Source organism: Megachile rotundata, chromosome 1 (genome assembly GCF_050947335.1).
Source record: "Megachile rotundata isolate GNS110a chromosome 1, iyMegRotu1, whole genome shotgun sequence".
Taxonomy (NCBI): Eukaryota; Metazoa; Arthropoda; class Insecta; order Hymenoptera; family Megachilidae; genus Megachile; species Megachile rotundata.
Window position 1 is genome coordinate 13,922,152 of NC_134983.1, and position 22,145 is coordinate 13,944,296.

General features: G+C 32.6%; 2 protein-coding genes across 2 annotated transcripts in view; one reads left to right on the top strand and one right to left on the bottom strand.

Annotated features, from left to right (window-relative positions):
- Ipk2 (Inositol phosphate kinase 2) overlaps positions 1–22,145 on the top strand; it is a 56,794-nt gene that overhangs the window by 9,062 nt on the left and 25,587 nt on the right. The gene's annotated exons all lie outside the window — the stretch shown is intronic.
- Positions 1,856–22,145, bottom strand: part of dally (division abnormally delayed protein) — a 142,894-nt gene continuing 122,604 nt past the window's right edge. The window contains exon 8 of the mRNA XM_003701239.3: positions 1,856–21,365. Coding sequence (XP_003701287.2) covers positions 21,256–21,365 — 110 coding nt within the window. The 3' untranslated portion in view covers positions 1,856–21,255. The remainder of the gene's footprint in view (positions 21,366–22,145) is intronic.

The following is a 22,145-nucleotide window of genomic DNA, read 5'->3' on the forward strand; positions in this document are numbered from 1 at the left end:
TACACCAAGCTATTCAAGTATAATCATGTTTGAATATTAACGCAAAGTATAGCTAAATGAAACACCCTATATCCCCTCAAATTTATTCCCGTATTTGACTCCGCTTCAAACAAAGCCCTCATCCGAATTTTCATATATACGAGCCCAATCTTCGTCTCGTTATTTATCGTGGTTTCTAGCTACAAATTGAATATGGATGCGGGTAAAGGGTTAGAGGTGGCAATCGATAATTTCGGGCCGTTTCACGCATCACGCTTCTCATATGAATGACAATTTACAAATACATCTAGATATATGTACACATATTGGACATATCCCGATCATACCAATGCCGTAGAAGCGTATAATGTTTGCGGTAGGTTAACACGATCGCCATTGCATGTTGCATTGCTGGTTGTTGCGGTTGTGATCAAATAACGGCGTGTCGATGCTCGTCAATCAGTGTTATTGAACGTGGAAAATTGTCCAGCAGAAGGACAGATTTTTATTTGCGCCGCTGACATTGAACGATGAAAATTGTTAACGAGCGTCCTAACTACCTAACTTCAATCATTCGTAACTATTGCTTCAAACCATTTCGATCAATAACTTCTTCAGTTTTTCACAACCTTAATCAATCTTTTGACTTTTGCGTGTTTGACTGATTCAACTTTTGTGTTTCAGTCGATTCCGGCAAATTATCGGCCAATGTTTATAACTTGAGTTGTAAATTATTAGAAACAATCATTGAATATATGTAAACAATTTTAGTTTAAACTATTTTGTGAACAGAGACTTGCTTACAGGAAATAGTCAACAGAAAAGTATGAAATCTTTTATAAAGCGAATTATTTTCAAATTTGTAATTATGTGTGCAGTTACTAACTCTGTTACAGGACGAAATTCCCATCATTTTTAATAATAAGAAAATGTTAGTAGGTCGAGTTAGATTGAGAACATAATGGTAAATATTTTTACGGTCATCTTCGAGTTTGTAATTTAATTTATTTTCAAATTAAATTACTTGTCCTAAAATGTAAGCTTCAATGAAACACCCTGTAGAGTGCAGAAACTATTTGATCGGAACTCGGTCGAAAAATTAAGGCAAGTATCAGAGTCACAAATGCGCGACACACGTTATTGATAAAAGCTTTCGCCGGAATACGAACACGATCGTCGTTGCTTTTTTGTTCGATTTAAATTAGAATTGGTTCGTCGCAATGTCCGGTGATCCTAGTGTATTCCGCTGTCGCGAAAGAAGCGATGTAAATCGTTCAAAGGATGGGTGGAAAACGTTTCTGTCGCGTGAAGGATTAACGCGAACCATCTATTCGTTCCAGCTAAAAAGCAGAAGTCCGAACAAATTCGAGCAGAAAAGCAGTATTAGAGAAGACAGTCGGATGTCACGCGTTGGAAAATCACGCGATTACCAAGTGAGTTTCGAGACACTCGAGAACAATTGGCGCGAATTGGCGAACAAAGAAATTCATTTATTTTCACTTCCGTGTTAGATTTTATTATCGTTCGAGAAATGTTAATTAACGAGACGTCCTTGAGTTATCGATTTTAATGAAACTTCACTCACGAATCTGGAATAAAAATAAATAGGAACGTTCTTGTCGATAATCGTTCAGGATTCCATTCTTCCGAGAAATACATTTAAATTATATTTAGCTGGTAGCGAAGGTGTTGCTTAAATTATTTTATGATAAATTCTAATGCCTTTATAAGTGATTAAGTATTCGCAATAATTTTACATGAAAGAATTTAGTATCTTCTCTCAAATATACAGGGCGTCTCACAACTAATGTAGGTCCCTGAAATGCATCGTGAAAATGAAATAGCAAGGTATTAATTAAACAACGTGCTGGGTATATAACATTTTATTATCTTTTTATTACTGAAATAATAAATGATATAATATTTATTTATCTTAACGAATTTACAATTTTTCCCAGCTTCATGAGAGACATAACAAGTATCATAAAGCGTCTTAGCTGGGATTATGTGCGTATACAAATTAGCATGACTAATTAATATTACGGTTACTCATTGACAATGATACTTTCTCCGATGTTTGTTGCGATTGCGTTTTATTTCGCCGTTATTAGTATACGTACATATGTATATAATATATCTAACGTATATAACATAAATACAACACGCATTCACTATATACAGGCTCCTCAGCTTCATTCTCACTCTTACGCTTTCATATACATTATCTTTTCCGTCCTTTAGTTTCCTCTTCATGAAACAATCCAGACTCCACAGAGTTTCGTTGTTTAGTAGTTTACTCAAATAAAAATTCAAAAAGAACCGAAAATTCATTTCACGAGACAATCGATTGACGAACAGCAACGCTCGAATTCGAGTTTAATTAACTTTTGTACGGAATGGGGAAACCATCGATTTTCTTTATTAAATGGACTCTTTGCGGGCATATTTCAGTTTTATTTCTACCTTCATTTTATATTATTTTTTTTTAAGTTTCAACTACCTCAGTTTTTATTTGAAAATTCTGCAATTCTGAAATTTTCAAACTTTTAAATTGGATTTCGAGATTTATGTTTACATTTCTTAGTTGAGATTTGCTGGTTTCAAAATTTTCAGTGTTCTGAATTTTTCAATTTTGAAGTTGTCAAATTTTCAATTTTCCAAGTTTTCAAAATTTTTAATTTCTTAATTTTCCATTCTCCGTTTTCCCAATTTCCCAATTTTCCAATTTCCCTCATTTCCAAATTTCCTAACTTAAAATTTCCAAATTTCTCAGTAATGTCTAAATTCCTAAATTTCCGAATTTCTAAATTTACAAACTTACAATTTCTTAATATCCAAATTCGCAATCTTCCAGTTTCTTAATTTCCAAATTTCTAGATTTCCCAATTTTCAAATTTCCAAGCTTCCAAAATTACATATTTTCGAATTTCCAAAAGTAACTAGAAAAAGTCTGTAAATAAACACCAAGATCAACTGTAATAAAGAATGGAAATAATCCACTACGATTTTGCATGACGACGCAAATAGCAAATATGCAGCAAATTCGATTATTTGCACGTACAACACGTAATTACTTTTTAAATCGATTGTTCAAGACGACAGAAAGCGAGCCAACATCTTTCAGGATGAACGTTATTTATAAAGTAAATAAATGCGTTCGAGCAAATATGGTTCCGCAAACCTTTTCAGAGACATAACTGCTTTTGCGAATCGTATTTACCAAGACTCGTTTCCTTACTTTTACGAGCACCGTTTGCCCTTAAAATGTTTCGACATTTCTTCGAATCGTTTTCTACGTGTTGTCATTTCTTTCCTCTTATTTTTCTCGCCAATCGGAACTGTAGCAATAAGGAATTTTATAGGAACAAAAAAAAACCTTATACAAGCTAAACGATAACAGCTCGAATTTATTATTGCAAATCCTCTACAATTAGAGTGAATTAAATAGACTCTCACGTTTATTAAATTCTTGTACAATCACAGGCTAACCGAGTACAGTGGAAGCTTTTACAAATTCATTGAAACACATCGAATCGCTGTATGAATATGTTAATTACTCAACGATATAAAGTTTCTTTAAGACGTGTAATTACAGCGTATGCAAACCACCTATAATAATTTTCAGTACAGCACTGTAATTTGCAATATTTTTTAAAAGGCAATTTTACGTGGTACAAAAATTACTTCAAACAGTGTACGTTAATAAATCTTTGTTAATGTCGTCAGAATTATATAGGGAGGTTCAAAATTAAATCATCGTTTGATATGACATGTGGAACATTAGGGTTTAAGGATGTGATAAAATTTAGTCTTGTTTGTTGTATTGTAATTATAAGGAAATACTAGTTTCTATGTTTTATTTAAACTAGTTCCTACAAAAACTTAGGACTTGAGTTCATAAATTTTTAGGCAAAATTTAGCTGAAATAATTGTAGGTGCACAAAATTATATTTTATTATTCGAGGTGATGTTTCGACCCCTTTTTTGGGTCCTCCATTTTGGTTCTACATTATTTATTTTTAATATATAAGGGTGTCTCACAACTAGTAGGTCCCTGAAATGAGGGGTAGGCGTGATTCTGAAAAATATTTCCCTTTGCAAAAATGGGGTTTGAAGCTTCGTTTTTGAATTATAAAGGAAAAACACGGGAGAGTGATAGCCTCGAACATACAGCTGAGCGCGATTATGAACAAATGCCTTTACTAGGCTTGAAGCTATCGCTCTCGCGTCTGCGCACGCGTAATCCTCGCGCTCCGATTGGTCCGTGTTTTTCCTTAATAATTCAAAAACGAAGCTTTAAACACCATTTTTGCAAAGGGAAATCTTATTCAGAATCACGTCAGCTACCCTCCATTTCAAGGACTTACACCACTTGTGAGACACCCTGTATTTATGCCAGAATAATTGAATTGAATAAACAAATTTTGACCTAATTAAACATCAAGTAGACATAAGAAAAATATAAGTTTTGTTAATTGTCCATGAAAGTGGAATATAAAATATGATTTTCCTATTAGGTGTCAAATTATTTTCACAATTTATTTTATTTTATTTGTGGTATTTTATTTTCCGGTATTTGAAGACTGGTAAGTCTTGAATATAAAATTAGGTTACGTCGAACGACTCCATGCACGTAAAATGGTAATAATATTAAATCGTATAATTTTTACAGAATTGATACTTGTAGAAAAGCATTTCGATATAATCTTACGATGTAGAATATGTTAGTAGAGTTCTCACAGGAACCTGTTGAATACTTTGCATAATAATGAGGTAAGAAAACTGAAGTGCTCCGATCTGAAGCACTTTTCTCCGTTTTAATGACACGTAAGAATTTTCAATGCCATTCTGAAATGACTACGTATTGAAATTTCAAAGCAAAGAAAAGTCCAAGAATTTCGTATACGAAGATAAAAAATCTGAATGTATCATCAAGAGTCGATTCGTTAAAACATTCCACTATTTTATCATTTCTTTAGAAAGTAAGGAATTGTATTTTATAAATTACATTTTAGGATTAAATATTATCGTTATGAGCTGTTGAGCCCTTAATTCCTCAAATTAGGGACAGCGTCTCTAATGTAGAACTTGTTAACTCGATAATATACAAAACAATTATAATGAAAATCATAGTGAAAAATCACAAAGATAAATATTTCTAAATGTACTGCTTTAAAATATGCAGTAGATAAAATTGTTTGAAAATATATTTTTAATTGCTTGAATCTAACCTAACCTCAATATACACGTGTAAATAACCTCACAGAGTAACACTTTATTCGTGAAGCTATTACAAAGGTGCATAGTAAATTAGAAAAAAGAGTAGAAAGTTCTTTTATCTTGCGACTGCTTAACGCTGTGACCCGAACTACTTATTAGGACCAGTTATTAAAACACAAAGGGTTAAACGATAACGTTGAGTCAATTGACCGGTGTCCGTTAAAACGAGGATGTAACCCCATCTTAGCTGGAATGTTTCTCAAGTAATAAATTGCCAGTCACGCGTATTTATTGCGATTAATTAAATCCTATGTTCGAACAGGCTTTCTTATTATTTATTCTTAGACTGTACTTCCTATAGAATCTTATTTAACTAATATGAAATGTCGTTATCGTTCATTTCGAAATTAAATTGTTGATTCAAAAAGATCGTTCGTCGAAAAGATTAAAACTTAGGTTTATTAAATCGTTTATTATAATATAAATATAATATCTATCATCGGAACGTTTAATATTATTAAAAATCATAAGTCATTGAAAATCATTTAATGTAAAAATTGTATACCAAATGGTACACTTGTAAACATTTTTATTGAAGTGGATGAATATTTTGGTCAAAAATATTCTATTGCCTGTGAAATATTAAAGCTCGAAAACGATGAACTCTTGCATAACCTCAATATATACAGGTTCTGACAATTTTTGCCAATTCAAGTAATATTAAAAAATGTACAGAAATATTTGACCGATTAACCGGCTCCATAAACCACCTTTTCTCAAGTATCAGTAAAATACAAGTCTCCATTTTATTTTTAAACGATCTACGCAGATGTCAGAATATTTTGCAGAAGCTACATACCGTAACTGTCATATTAAAAATCATTTATGAAATTTATGAACTGCTTTCAAGCAAAATGTCGGTCACCGGACGTAAAATATTTCAGATTATGTGTAAATGTCGGCATTATAAAGCAACGTTTAAAGTGCACGTAATACGTGTCCGTGATTAACGTAATACGAGAAACATTGAATTAGGCCTTTAAATTTGTACGATTTACGCGGTTCCGCTGATTCTCAGTCGTCGTCGCGGCACGTTACTTAATAAAGACCCCAACAGCACCGACGCGTAATTAGAGAATGACAAATTGTACATTAAGTGCGAATTCTGTGCGTTTCTTGGCTTGTTTCGTCTCTATCTTGTTCTTTAGATTTCAACAGGGTGCAGCTGTCGAGCATGGAAGCTTACAGTAGATGGCAATGTGTATCGCTTTAATTAAATTCGCCATCGGAGCCATTCAACGTTCAACGAGCCAATTTAAGCGGGCACAATAAGTTCATTCAACGACCAGTCGTTTCTTTAATTGCACGTGTACTATTCGCAGCAAAGACGGAGTTTCATCAATATTTTCTTTAATAATAAAAATTTTACTGACGTAGCAGATATTCCAAAAATCGAATCGCTAGTTTGGTACGGGTCGTGGTACACAAAATGGACGACGCGCTGGTCAAAGTTTTAATAGGTCCATTGAAATATTCGTTGTTAAATCATATTTATTAATCGAGCTCCTAAATATTCATTAAGTGCACGTGTACTGTTCAGAGCAAAAACAGAGTTTCATCAATATTTTCTTTAATAACAAAAATTTTATTGACGTAGCAGATATTCCAGAAATCAAATCGCTAGTTTGGTACGGGTCGTGGTACACAAAATGGACGACGCGCTGATCAAAGTTTTGATAGGTACATTGAAATATTCGTTAATAATATTTATTTAATCGAAGTTCCATCAATTCATTATTTTAAAATAATCTATATAACAATATCTGTCTAACAATAGTTTTACGTAGCATAATAAAAACTAGAAATTTCAGGAATATTTTCCTGGAACAGAAATCTGAAACCTTATAAATTGTCAAAGCTAAAAAATTTCGTAATTAAAATGAACATCAGCAAAATTGCAATTTAATTAAAATTAAGCTAAACAAAAATGAATTGTGGGAAAGGAAGAATGTATGTGGTATTTATTTCAACACATGTATACAAGACCCTGTAAATATTTGTATATACAGAAGAATCTCGATTATCCGAGGTAATATTGATCCAAGCTTACCTCGAATAATCAAAAACTCGGATAACACAGGAAAAACTACAACTTTTTCATTTTGTACCCCTGGTTTTCTCTAAAATCCGCGTCTTCTTTCGCGGCTAATTGGAAAAACAAAATGGTAGCATTCTTTACCACAAAATGAAACCGTCGGCTTTGGTTAACCACGATGTTCTTATGAGTTCTATTGTGACTTTAATCAATCGGTACTAATACCAGCAAAAAGAAAACTGACATAGAACAGATATATAAAAAATAAACAAAATTATATACTAGTAAAGTTCTATTTCTAAATTTTCTAAAAATTATGGCACTCTAAATAAAGTGCTGACAAAACAGGCAATAATAGTTACAGTGAAATAAAAGTATTATTTGATTTATTATACGAGTTGATGAGATTAATGAAAATGGAAAGAATTGTATAGGTTTCGGTTATAAATAAATACTCGTCATAGAAGTATAATTAGAACGTAAATAAATTGGAGAACAGCGATGATATAAATTTTAATACAAAGTTCAATATCTGACATTCAATGTAAAGGTGAAAGCACCTCGAATGACACGAGAGTCGGATAACCAAGATTCCATTACACTTGAAACATTTAATACGGTTTTCTCTCGACAACAATATCTTTGCGAGTTGGCATATTTTGAGGATTATTTCTTCATTTATCATTATAGTTGAGAATAAGTATGTAACAAATATCTTTTTGTTAACAATTTAATTATTGAAGAGATCCATGTAAAAGGTGTATGTATATTACTGCAGAATGGAGTGGCACTTTATTTTAATATTTTTAACGACTTTTATGAAAGTCCTAGGAGAAATGTGATAAATGTAGGTCACATGTTCTTACTGTTTCATATTTAACAAGTTTATAATAAACAGATTTATTATAACACAATTTTTTCTTTCGCTCAAATTTTTGAAACATCTATGGTCTCAAACAGCAGACACATAGAAGATTAACTGAAACGATCTTAATAATTAGAAATAGTAGAGTGTCACATTAAAAAATTCATTTTTGATATCTTTAACGAATCACACACTAGCTGTTTCACTACCGAATGTATATTCTTCTGTGATACTGTAAAATTAATCGAAATAATGGGAAGTGAAAAATTGAACATTTGAATGTCGTAACCCAGTAATGTCCAACGCAATTATGATATGCTTTCAAATAAAAGAAGCACGTGTGACCTATGTCACTAGACATAATTTAAATAGCAAATACTTACAGAAAATGTCTGAAACGTACATTTAGAAGAAACTGTTTCTCGTCAAATATGAACACAATTTGCTTTAAATATATCACTTTTATTGATCGACATTTTATTGAGTGTAGCACCACAAAACATGTATAACAAAGAGCACTATAAATAATTAGAGTTCGTAGAGTGTCAACGATGCTTTTCTGAGAATGAAGCGAAGCAACACGAATCGAAGGAATCGAATGTAAGGCCACTTCCTGTTCACCGTATTCAACGATAACTCCATAAACTATACGGGAGGCGTGTGCCGTTTAAAGAGAGGGGGACCATAAATTAAATATCAAAGAGGTTTACACAGTGGCGGGTTATTCGATGCCTATAAACAAACGAGGATATCTCGAGAACCGCGGACAGCCGATTTTACAACGCTCGCCGGGTAAATTGTTTCGAACCGTGAAGAATTACACTTCGAAATTTCGGCCAATTGTGCTCCTGAGTCACGCTAAATTAGGCTCCCTCGTCGACGCGTCAAACGCTCACGCTCATTCATTATAATTCACGCCTCAGACCTTAAAAGCGTCCGTATCGATTTCACGAACTCAAGCGTCGCTGTCTTTCGTTCGTAGACTGATTGCCTTGTAAGATTTCGCCGATTTCGCTTAGGAGATACGTTTTCAAACAGCCCTTGAATTCCTTTTCTTTATTAAACATCGCAACGTTTCACGCAGACAACGTTTCGTATTAGGTTGTTCCATAATAAATCTAGGTACGAGCTTTTCACTGCGCGTTTGTGATTCAATATTTCGCTACTTGTTAGGTTAGGTTTTTGCGTTCGCTGGAATTAGTCTTCTGGGCAATTTTCTTGTTCGAAGCTTTGGAAGATCATTCTAAAATCTTTCTGTGTACAATCACATATTTTGAATATCTGACAGTGAATTTAATATTGAAGCATTGAATGTTTGATGAATAAGAATGAATGATGCTGTAATGTGATGATGTATAAATCTTCTTGAAATACGAACAGTTTCAATCTATTTTTGTTATGTAAGACGTTTTTATAATTAACCAATAACCATGTTTGTAATTAATAATTATGTATAAGATTAATAAGATTTATATCTGTATCGAAAAATGCTCCCTCTGCTTTAAAATTGACGTTTCATGAATTGTAATTTATTTTAATTTCCAAGTCACTTTTAATTCCAAATGAATGACATCACTAGAAACCTTCCTAGTTTGACATTGCCCTAGAACCCCAATTTCTCTTCATTTCCGAGTCACTTCTCCTCATTTCATAAGTCATGGAATTCTAAATAAAACGTTTCAAGATACTGTAAATGAACTGAAAATTTCTTTAAATATTGTACAAGCTTCGAGTGCTGTACTTTAAAAGATAGACAGGTGTTCTTTCGACAATAGTGATGCAAATGGACTTGTAATTATTGCTATTTTTAATGTACATCTGTTTTGACAGTTTGCGACATTGCGAAGACACGTTATATTTTTTAATGTACTAGATTTATGGTTCCTAGTAAACCGAACACAACTCTGGACTTCAGACATATTTTTTAAACTTGAAGAACAAAAGTAGCTTACATACAAAAACTTCAGTAAAATATACTTGTCTAATTAATTATGAAACTCAATTAACTTTGAATTATTTGAAACAATTTAACTATTTAATTTATTTTTAATCATTTCCTTTCTCAAAAAATACATACATAGTGTCACTTACAAAAAAAAGATAAGGATGAATTAAAGTAGGAAATTATTGTTCGTATTGTTTATGAACAGCCCTGTATAAAGATAAAGTGAAACGAGCAATTAATGATACCAGATAATAATTTTTAAAGACATTAATTACCAATAACAGTGAACTAGATAATAAGTGTCACGTGACTACGTCGATCATGAGAGTCATAACATCTTACTTTTTCATCCTGAATCTCAGCAATTTGTCTAGAAAAATTCGAGATAACTTATGTAATATCCTTGATTTCTTTTCATCTTATCATAACAATATATTGTTATTATACAAGATTTGGTACATGCGAAAGTACATGGTGCAACACGTGATTCACACGTGAAAAATATCTCATTTTCAAGGATCAGACACAATTATTGAGACGATTACTTAGAAATATTTGATGGTATAAATTTGCCATGAGAATTAAATTGTAATAATAGCTATTACGACGATGGTTTATATTTAAATAGAAAAAGGGAAAAATGGAGTTCTACATGAATTAACCTTCGAGAACCTTTTGTTGTCAGTTCTACACTTTCTTGAATGAAATTACACTAACAAAGTAAATTTTCTACGACGTTTCAAATAAAGAGTTATAATATACAAGTACCTAAATATTTATAAAATTTTACCTCAAAATTGTTCGAGGAAAAAAATTTTGTGATAAATTTTCATATCTCAAGTTTTGTTTATAGTTGGAAACAAATAATTCATCGAAATAATTTTAACAAAAATGGTGGTTGCAATTTCAAACATTGGCACTCATTTTTGTTAAAACATCGAAATTGTTTGAAGGAGGAATTTTTAAACCGAGATTCGTAAAAATGTGAAATAATAAAATGCATCAGCGGCGAAAGAGTATTGATTCAAACGCTCTGTTGTTGCAATTAAAAATCTTTATTTCGAACAAAGTAGTCCTTATTCCTAATCGACGATGAAAATCCAATATTAGTTATGGAACAGCCTAATACAATTTTCAGAACAACGGAGGCTCGTCGAATACGAAATAAAGCTGTTGAATGTCAGTCCGATTTATTACTTGTTCCTGCTTTAAATTTGATTACAAATGTCCGGAACAAGACGGATTTGGCAGTCAGTTGATTACACTAATAATAATTCGCATCACGAATTTCTCTCTTTCCGGTGGTCTTTTCCCTCGAAACGAGTGACGGAAAAAGAGAAGTCGATAAAGTGGTATTATTAATTTCGAAAATAATAATACACAGGGTATGTTAAAGTGAATGGTACAGGCACGTGGTGATTCGAAATCGAAAATGTAGAATAAAATTTCTTTTGTCAAAAATTACTTCTTTGAAAATTATGTTTGAGAAACAGCTACCTTATACAAAATTACGTTTTATGATATTGGAGATGACTTACAATAAATATGTACTTAAGGGTTTATAATAAATATATATTTAATAGATATAAATGTAGCTGCGAAAATCCGAATATTCAAATAACGAGTTTCAAGTTGTAATAATTGAACTATTCGAAAAATTTTTATGATATTTTAGGTATTTCAATTTCGAACTGTACCCAATATTTACGTTTATGATAATTGTTTTAATATAAACTCCTACTAAATATGAGCTGCCTTAAATATTCAGGACAATTCGAAATTTCAATATTTTGAATAATTCAATTATTCAAAATTGTGTAGCACCAATGAATATGTATAAGTATATGTTGAATGAAACTTTCAACAATTTGCAAATTAATGTAACATTGAACTGCTCGAATAATCTAACGTAGTAACCTTTTCAAGATTTTATTAATTATAAAAATGATATGAGGATATAAGATGTGTAAACAGAATGATGAAAGTTATTAGTAGGTACGTAGAAAAATAATTAAGAAGTACAGAAATAAATTAATTGAAAATTGTAACAATTATAATAAATCCTTTTTAAGAAACACATGAAATTTTCTAGTTTTCAAATTTTTTAATTTTTAGATAATGAAGTCCTTAAGTTTTCAAATTTTTAAATTTCCGAATTTTCAAATTTTTGAATTCTCAAATTTCGAAATTTTCAAATTTCCGAATTCTTAAAGTTCCAAATTCTCAAATTTCCGAATTCTCAAAGTTTTAAATACTCAAATTTCCGAATTCTCAAAGTTCCGGATTCTCAAAGTTCCGAATTCTCAAATTTCCGAATTCTCAAAGTTCCAAATTCTCAAATTTTCGAATTCTCAAAGTTCCGAATTTTCCAATTTCCAAATTCTCAAGTTTCCGAATTCTCAAAGTTCCAAGTTCTCAAATTTCCAAATTCTCAAAGTTCCAAATACTCAAATTTCCAAATTCTCAAAGTTCCAATTTCTCAAATTTCCGAATTCTCAAAGTTCCAAATTCTCAAATTTCCAAATTCTCAAATTTTCGAATTCTCAAAGTTCCGAATTTTCCAATTTCCAAATTCTCAAGTTTCCGAATTCTCAAAGTTCCAAGTTCTCAAATTTCCAAATTCTCAAAGTTCCAAATACTCAAATTTCCAAATTCTCAAAGTTCCGAATTCTCAAATTTCCAAATTCTCAAATTTCCAAGTTCTCAAATTTCCAAATTCCCAAATTTCCAAATTCTAGAAAATTTAAATTCTCACACCTACAAATCCCTAACTTCCCAAGATTCCACGTTTCCGAATTTCTAAATTTTCAAAAACCGAAAATTAAAAATTTACAAGCTCCCAAACTCACCATCAACATGCAGTACCAATGCAACCTTCTCAGTATTTCGGTACAATCAATAAATATTGATAATATTGATCTTCCGAAATTTCCATTAAATTACTCTGACTTCTTATTGCCTAGAAATTGAACTAATGATATCTCAATTGTGTGGTTTCAAGAAGAAAGGAATAAATTACCTTTTTCTTGTTTATCTTATATCTAATTTTCGTTATGATTTATTACATTTGAATTTCGCATAGGTTAGGTTAATTTTATCCCCCCGTGAAGGTTCTCGTATTGCACCGTCGGTAGGGCCGGCCCTGCATACATTACATCAGTGGTTCTCAATCGACAGTCCTCAGCAAACAATTTTATTATCAGGATTTGATAATAAAATGATTATCAAGATTTCACAATGAAATAGAAAAAGTAGAGTATAAAAATAGAAGACTTAAGTCAGAATCAAATAAAACAAATTTGATTATTAGAGTTCAAATATTATATTAAATTATTTTCGTTGTTAATGGTATCAATCGATCGTATTAATCGTAGTTATCGATTTTACTGGAAATGAAGCAAAAATAACAGTAACACAAATACTTTTAATAGAACAAATATCTAACAGTAAAACAGTCATTCAAGAAGTAGTGAAAGACCTACACTTGATCCATAAATCATAATCCATTCAAAAAAATATTTCTCTTGAAATTTGTAAATGTTACTGGCAGTATTTTAAAAAAGATTGAGAACCACTACAACGAAACTTGAAACGAAATTCCCTGCGAAACGAAGCGTCTATTTTCAAAATTTTATTCCACATTTTCGATTTGTTTTTTCATCTAGAATCATTCCATATCGCTGCACACCCTGTATACAAGGCGATCGATCGGTAAAATCGCTCGGTACGCGAAACAGTTTCGTTGAACGAGGCAAATAAATTATCTTATCTGCGCTGGTCGATGGACTAGTTTTTTCCGCGTATCGTTTATTGTTTCATACAATTAACCTTAGGAATAAAACCATGCGCTCGACGATAGAAAGAGAAAACACCTTTCGGTTCAAAAGTCGTTATCAAAGTTCCCGTCGAGATTTAAGCGTTCGGTAGTCTGGACCTAATCCAGGACGATTAGCGAATGTGTCCGGGTTTCGCTGGAAATTAGATTTCTGTCAGAGAACTCGAACCGAGCGCGATTCAAGAAGCATTAATCGAGTTAGCAGTTACGATCGTCCAGGATTAAGCTTCGGGAAGATGAATATAAAAGGAGGAAAAGAAGACGCGCATACATCTTTTTCTTTAGTTAGCACGAATGCCCTGTACAGTCGTGTTTATACAGAGTTTACATAAAGATAACATCGAAGGGAGTTCTATCGTTACGCACTTTATGCGCATTTTCAGATTTCATTTATTCAGTGCATTTAATTTATTTAATAACACATGGAGATTTTGTTTTCAAACTTTAATAAACAGGAGAATATAACCTAATACATTATGCAAAAAATAAATAGTAGTGATTACTTATTCGTTACATTGTCAGCGATGATTTATTGATCAGCGCAAGTTACGCGTTTCAAAAAGCGCGCGCTAACCTCCGACGCTGACACGATGACCGATGGCTCACGGGAAATGCCGAACTTTTTACTTATTCTCACAGACGTTCAGTAACTATTTTGACAGTAATTTTGTTGAACATTTGTTTTATACCATAAAAATTTGTAATAATTTTCAATTACTGTAATAACTTGAACGATGCAACTGTTAAATAAATGTTAATTTCTTCAAACTTACAAAAATCAAGTTAGGAACTTCAGTGGTATAATTCGTAACAGTATATTAATTTATCGATAGAACTCCCTGAGTCCTTCACGATTAATTCCGTAAGCCTAATCGTAAAGGATTAAAATGTGCGAACGAGTTCGAGTAAGCGTATAAAATGTTCACACTAACCGGTGTCCGTAAATGACCGATTAAAAAGGCCATAAGTGCTCAAAGATTGCGACTAATGGATCTCTAACAACATACTGCGGATAACTTTAATGTAAAAATATTTTACGCTACATGACTTTTACTTGATTTTAACTGCCATTTAATTCATGCACCCTTTTAGTGCGAAATTATTATTATAGATATAAGAACTGAACTCTGTTACACTTTTACGGTAATTATTAGTATGTAATATGGACTTGTGAAATGTACTTATACTTTTTTAGAAATAAGAATGTGTAGATTATTAAGCAAGTACATATAGCAGGAATAAAATGATAATGTTCTGTCAAAGAAATACCTATTAAAATAATGGTGGAAAATATCGAAGTCATTTTAGTAGGATACAGAATTGCTGAATTCAAGTTGTTAAAATCTGAAAAAAACGTCGAAATAAGAATAAAATTTGAAAAAATTGTAGAATAAGTAACTCTGTATTTTTTATTACAAAGAATGTAATTTATCATTTTAAGAACCACCAAAACGAAGTAAAGGATAATAAAAAATTACGTACTTCTCGCTAATAAAAAAATATTCTGCAATCTTTGAACAATTACAACAATCGTCGAGTGGTTCAACTTATTTCGCTTGCTCGATCTCGTCAGGAGGTTATACAAGTTACAACTTTTACAGACAGCCTATACAAATGATTTTCTCGTTTTTTCTGTTGGGCACAAAGATATCATACGTAATAGCCCAGTGATATACAAGGCACTAACCCTCGAAAATCCGAAAAAATCAAATATACAAAATCAGTTGGGCCATCGTGGCGACACTTTTCCTAGATCACTTTACATTCTCTTACGTCTATAACTGTTTTCTTGGTTAATAAACGAATCCAAGATGGAGGTCCGCTTTGAAGTTCAGACGTCTAACAATAAGACGTTTCGAAAAGTTTATTTTCGCTTTGGATAACCGCAGGTATTTTAATGGGTATCGTTCGATTAATTCATCTCATTTTGGCACTTGAAACGTTCAAACGTGTATATAATACAGTATAAACATGTTCAACGGAAATTGAATATCGAATATAGAGAATAACTGGAGTTGATTTTCTGCGTTTCTATCACTTTGCCAAATGGACAATTGATCGAACATTATTTTCGATCGTGCAGTTAACTTTGAGATTAATATACATTTAACACTAAAACTAACAAAATGAACAATTCGCAAATCTATTTTATTTTATATCAGAATTTTACATTTATTTTATTTTTTTTCAAATGTTAAGTTTTATGGGAATATAAAATTACACGCTAAATTTATTTATTTCTGTATTGCATCTTTCAGTTTTAAAGCAATATAAGTGAATAGGTTTAGTGCTAAATGCAATAGTAATTACAAATTTTTGATAATATTAACACGTTCACATTAGTTAAGCTCTGAAAGCAATAATCAGTTAAATAAGCAATTATAAGCAATAAATTAGCAATTACATCCTTCTTTAACCTTTCATCACTAAGGTTTTTTGAATATTGTAATAATTGTAGTGGGAGTCTGAGGGCCGCCATCTTGTTTACGACCCGCCATCTTGTCCACTGTGAATATTTTGGTGATCATTATAATCAGAGAACTTTAAGAGAGATATAAGTTTGACAGAGACTATAAACTTGACATTGCAGTACAACAAATTTTTAGTCGTTAATTTATTGTTTCAAAAAAGTTTGATGTTAAACTTATTTTATTTTATATTTCATAAAATAACACTTACTTAACATATCCTTTGTTTAAGTATAAAAAATTCATCTTATTAGAGATATCAAGTCTAAATGTACAAAAGCATCATTCAAATGTTATTTGAATATTTTTGTCGATAGTATATCAATTTTACTCTACTTTTATTTGCTATTTAGGTTTCGATAAGATATGGTTTATAAATGAAAATACGACTGAACAATTAACTTCTGACCTCACATCGGTGGTCAAAGGTTGAGGAGGGCAGTTTATGCTTAAAATTTTATAGAGATATGTTCTTTGCGTGTAAAGAATAATTCAGTTTATAATTAATTGAATAAAATATTGATTGCAAGAAATACTTCAGTATTTAACATTTACCAGTGGTGGGTATTAAAACAGTTTCAGCAGACTGATTCACTGCATGCTTCACGTTCAGTATTTATTTTTAAACTAACTAAATTTAACGTTTTAAAAAATATAGTATAACGAAGAGCAAGATCAACGTGTTATAAAGAACTGTAACAGAATGATAAGGTGCATAATTAGGAATAAAGAATATTTAACGAACATATTATTATTGCTTTTCTGTTATATCTATGAGTATACCACGAGTATTCTTTTTAATAGTATTTTTGCTTCGGACTGTGAACGTGTTAATTTTTTTTGCTACTTACTGTATTCCCAAAAAATTAAAGCTGGTTGGTTGGCAAAGTGATGATAAAGTAATACAAATTATGGCACTGTACGTTTGATCACCAATGACTAACACGTTAACATAATTTAACATGATCGAGTAAAAAGAGGTTAAATAACATTATTATTACAATAAAAAATGTGAGACAATATGCAAATTAAGAGCGATCGTATCCGTAATTGTTAGAACGTATTACTTTCACTGTGGCAGTTAACGTGTTAAATTACGATACTTCACGAACTGAGTTCAGTTTCATTTTTTCCATTAACCCTTTCGTTGCGTAGAAAATACACTAAAATATGCTGAAAAATATTACAAGACATTTCTGACGATCAACAGTTACCTTATAAAACATAAGGTTAAAGATTTGTGACCTTTATCATTTTTTAATTTTAATTATTTTTTAAATTGTTTCGACAATTTTTAGCATACGAACATCATACTAAATAATTGACACTGACCATTGCAGTGAAAATTGTACAACTTGTGTATGTGTAATATTTTAGTTTTTTCAATCTCCTGTATGTGTATACGCTAATTAGTAGATACAATTTTTCATTGGCCAAATTATTTGTACATAAGGTACTTCACTGTATGTCACTCGTAAGGTACTTCACTGTAAATTGTTACATTTTATGTGGAAAGTACGCGATCTAAAATAAAGATATGTCCAATAAAACTCATTCATTCAAAATTTTCACTGTATCATTATTATCTTGAAAGTGTTGTAATATTTCTGAGCAACAGTGAGCATGCTTAAAAATCGAGGAACAACGAGAAAAAGTGTACGTATAGAACCGAATTAGTGTCGAGCTATAATAAGATAAATAACAAACAAACAATTCATTACGCTTTAATGATCAATTTGCGAAAGGGTACACCCGATGACAACGCGTAGTCTCAACCGCTGTCAAGTCAACCCTTTGCGAACATTTATTTTAAATACCATAATAGCAATAAATTAATAGCGATAAGTTTTTCAAAACATATATTAAAATATTATAATATTTACATTCACGATTTTTCTCGTTTCTGTCAATCAAAAATTATTTGTCGAATACGTGTGTGAATTTTGACGATTTACAAAGGGTTAAAAAGCACGTTAAAAATATCCACGAGAAACAATCACTATCGAAGCTTTCTTTCGGTGATTAGGTATCCAAGATTTTCGCTCCGTTATTCCATGGACCTAGGAATATGTGGATGGAGTTTCGCGCGTGAATTTAGACAACGGGGATAAACCTAGTGGCGGGAAAGTACAAAACGGTGATATTGGTTATGAAAGATTTTCTCATTCATTGATTTGCTGAATATTCTACTAAATCAGAAACAAAGAAGTTGATTTAACAAACAATTTCAAATATTACTAGTAACCTTCGTAAATTATATTTTTTTAATCTTTTTAAATATATTCACTAAATTAAAATTTCATTTATAATTGCGTTACTTCAGAACTTAAATATTGACGTTGTAAACTTACTATTATGTCTTTGAACGATGTTCTGTTTAAAGAATTCTAAAGTACTTATTTTTTTACATTTTTAAAACCAACCAATTGACCAATCACAGAACTACCTTTCCTGACATGGCTGTCTTCATTTTTTCCTTACACGGACGGAAATCCTGTATCGATAAGGTTTGTCCACATATTCCTAAGTCCACAAAATACCCACATTGTCACAGAATTTGACTGCAGCCATTTTATCGTAAGCTGGACTCGAAAAGTTCTATAAAATCGAAGAGATCGCGTGTCAGATCACAGAGATAATATGTACAGAGAAGATGCAATAAATGTGTGCAAATAGAAACGTTTCACAGATCCTCTGCATATTTGTTTAATACAAAACAAAACGTCATTCAAACACAGTCAAAGTATCTTCTTTTTCTTTCAACGCAAGACTCTTTTTCAAAGATTTCATCTCCTCTGTTTATATTATCTTTGTGCTGATAATTGAACTTGAATCATTTCGTAATCTAGCATCTTGAAAAATCAAGATGGCGTTCCGGTTGCCATAAGTGGTTTACAATTCTTGAGAATGTTACTTTTGAGAAAGTCATGCTTTTCGGAGCAAATTGGGTAACTTGAAGAATTGGTCGCAGAAACTTTTACTTTATCAATGAATTTTTTTAGTGTATGTGGAATTTGAGGATTTGCGAAATTAGGATTTTGGGAATTTGGAAATTGGAAATGTGATGAGTCGGTGTTTTTGGGTGGTTGAGGATTGAAGTTTGGGATTTAGGCATTTAGGGAATTTAGGGAATTTAGGGAAAATCTCCTTTCTAAATTTTCAAATTTCAACATCTCCAAATTTCTAAATTCTCAAATTCCTACACCCCCAAATTTTTAAGGTCTCAAATTCCTACATCCCCAAATTTCTAAAGTCTCAAATTCCTACATCCCCAAATTTCTAAAGTCTCAAATTCCTACATCCCCAAATTTCTAAAGTCTCAAATTCCTAAATCCCCAAATTCCGAAATTTTCGAATGCCCAAACCTCCAAATTCTCAAATCTTGAAATATGCTTCAACCCCAAACTTCGAAATTTCCAAATACCCACATCCCCAAATCCTGGACTTCCCAAATTTCCCAATGTTCATCCGTAATCCCCAACTTCCAAAATCCGCAACTTCGAAAAATTCAAACTAAACCAACTGTTCCTCAAAGAATCCCCATTTGCTCCAAAGTATGGATCGTCTAAAAAACGCGCGATCGCGAGCGAGTAGAACGCTTGACGAAGAACAGCATCGCAGGCAAAGCAGTCGGGTCACGTTGAATTATCGAAAAGCCACCGAAACGAAACCGTGATAGCTTCTCTCCGCCGAAAAAAAGCACTTTTCGTTCATCCTCGAAATGTTCACAGCGTATAATGCACGTTTATTGCTCGGGAGGTTGCTAGTCCGTCCCCTCTTCGTTTGCTCAAATCATTCAAGAACGAACTGTTCCTTGTAGGCGATTCATAATAAATACGACCCCGTTGGGGCGAAACGCGCGAGTACAAGTCTGGCGTTTATTTTTTTCGTTTTCATTATTTTTTGTTTATCTCTATTTCGTTAATATGGCAACGTATCATCAGTCACTGCTAATAACATAGACAAACGGTATGAAGTTAAGTTCACTGGTACCGTTGAATCCGATCTTCCAACGAGACGGCACAACATTCAAGCTCTCTACGAGGATCATCCTCTAAAATTTTCTCTAATTACTTTCAATTTTCATAGAAGACAGTCTCTCCTTGTCCGTCGATTCGTCGAGTCACCTTCGTGCGGCTCCTTCGATAACAGGAAACGACAAAAACCTTTTTTTTTTCTCTACGATCATTTCCTACGGTCTTTCTTCCCGGTGACTTTTGCAGTCACTGGAACATTTTATCTTTTTTTACTTTCTCCTATATATAAATTTCTCTCCATCCTCGTTCACGAGCAACAAAATGTACAACCAACAAGAGCCAGGCTCTCCCCCGTTGTTCCACGAAGCCCCTATTCGTCGACGAGTCCCGACGATAAAGTGTCGTTAGGCCGTTAAAAGCTAGGCACCGTAGCCGCTAAGAAACGATCCAACGATTTTATTTTCCTTTCTTTTTTTTTTATTTTTACGCGTACTGCTTTACGGTCGGTTTAACGGTGATTTTCTTTATTTTTAGCCTAGGAAATGTCTCTCGGTTCGCGATCAACGATTCTATTACGAAAACAGTCTTCGTTCTGATCGATCGGCACACGGCGTTTTTTTTCGCAGAGCCGCGAACGACGAAAACAGATTTCCAGCTGTTTCGCGGGAGTCACGGCGACACGATCTCTCGGCACGATAAATACCTATAAAGCAGATTCGTAAGATCCGAACGAGGATCGTTCCCTCGTGTCGAGCAGGATCATCCTGTTCGTTGACGCGCGGGCTCCAAACTCGTTTGTCTACGTCTAGGTTTGCGGCTCGTCGAAACGTCGTTTTCCTTCTCTCACGTCGATTTCTGTTTTTTATGAAGCTTAAGCGATCACGGCTACCGCTAGTGCGAGCGCCAACGCGATCGACGACACAAGAACGTTCGATGAACCGGCCGTGATTGGCTTCTCGCGATTCGTGTTCAACATTGGATCTGAAACAGAACGTTCGAATTGTTTCGATTAAATTTAGGCATTGCATGTAATAATGTAGTGATTATGGCAGATTTGGTAGGGTTAATATTAGCAAATTTTTATATTTTTTAATTTGGAGATTTGGGGATTTGGAGATTTGGAGATTTGGAGATTTGGGGAGTTGGGGAGTTGGAAGTTTGGAAGTTTGGAGATTTGGAGATTGGAAGTTTTGGGGATTTAGAGATTTGGAGATTTGAGGATTTGGGGATTTGGAGATTTGGAGATTTGGAGATTTGGAGATTTGGAGATTTGGAGATTTGGGGATTTGGAGATTTAGATATTTTGGAGATTTGGAGACTGGAGGTTTTGGGGATTTAGAGATTTGGAGATTTGGAGATTTGGAAATTTTGAGATTTGAGGATTTGGGGATTTGGAGATTTGGAGATTTGGGAATTTGGAGATTTGGAAGTTTGGAGATTTAGTTATTTTGGAGATTTAGAGATTGGATGTTTTGGGGATTTAGAGATTTGGAGATTTAGAAATTTAGAAATTTGGAGATTTGAGGATTTGGGGATTTAGAGATTTGGAAGTGTGGAAGGTATGGAAATTTGGACATTTAGACATTTGAACATTTGAACATTTGAACATTTGAACATTTGAACATTTGAACATTTGAACACTTGAACACTTGAACATCTGAACATCTGAACATCTGAACATTTGATCATTTAGAGATTTGGTGATTTAGAAACTTGTGAATTTGTCAATTGGGCAATTCAGAAATTCGACTCATCCAAAAT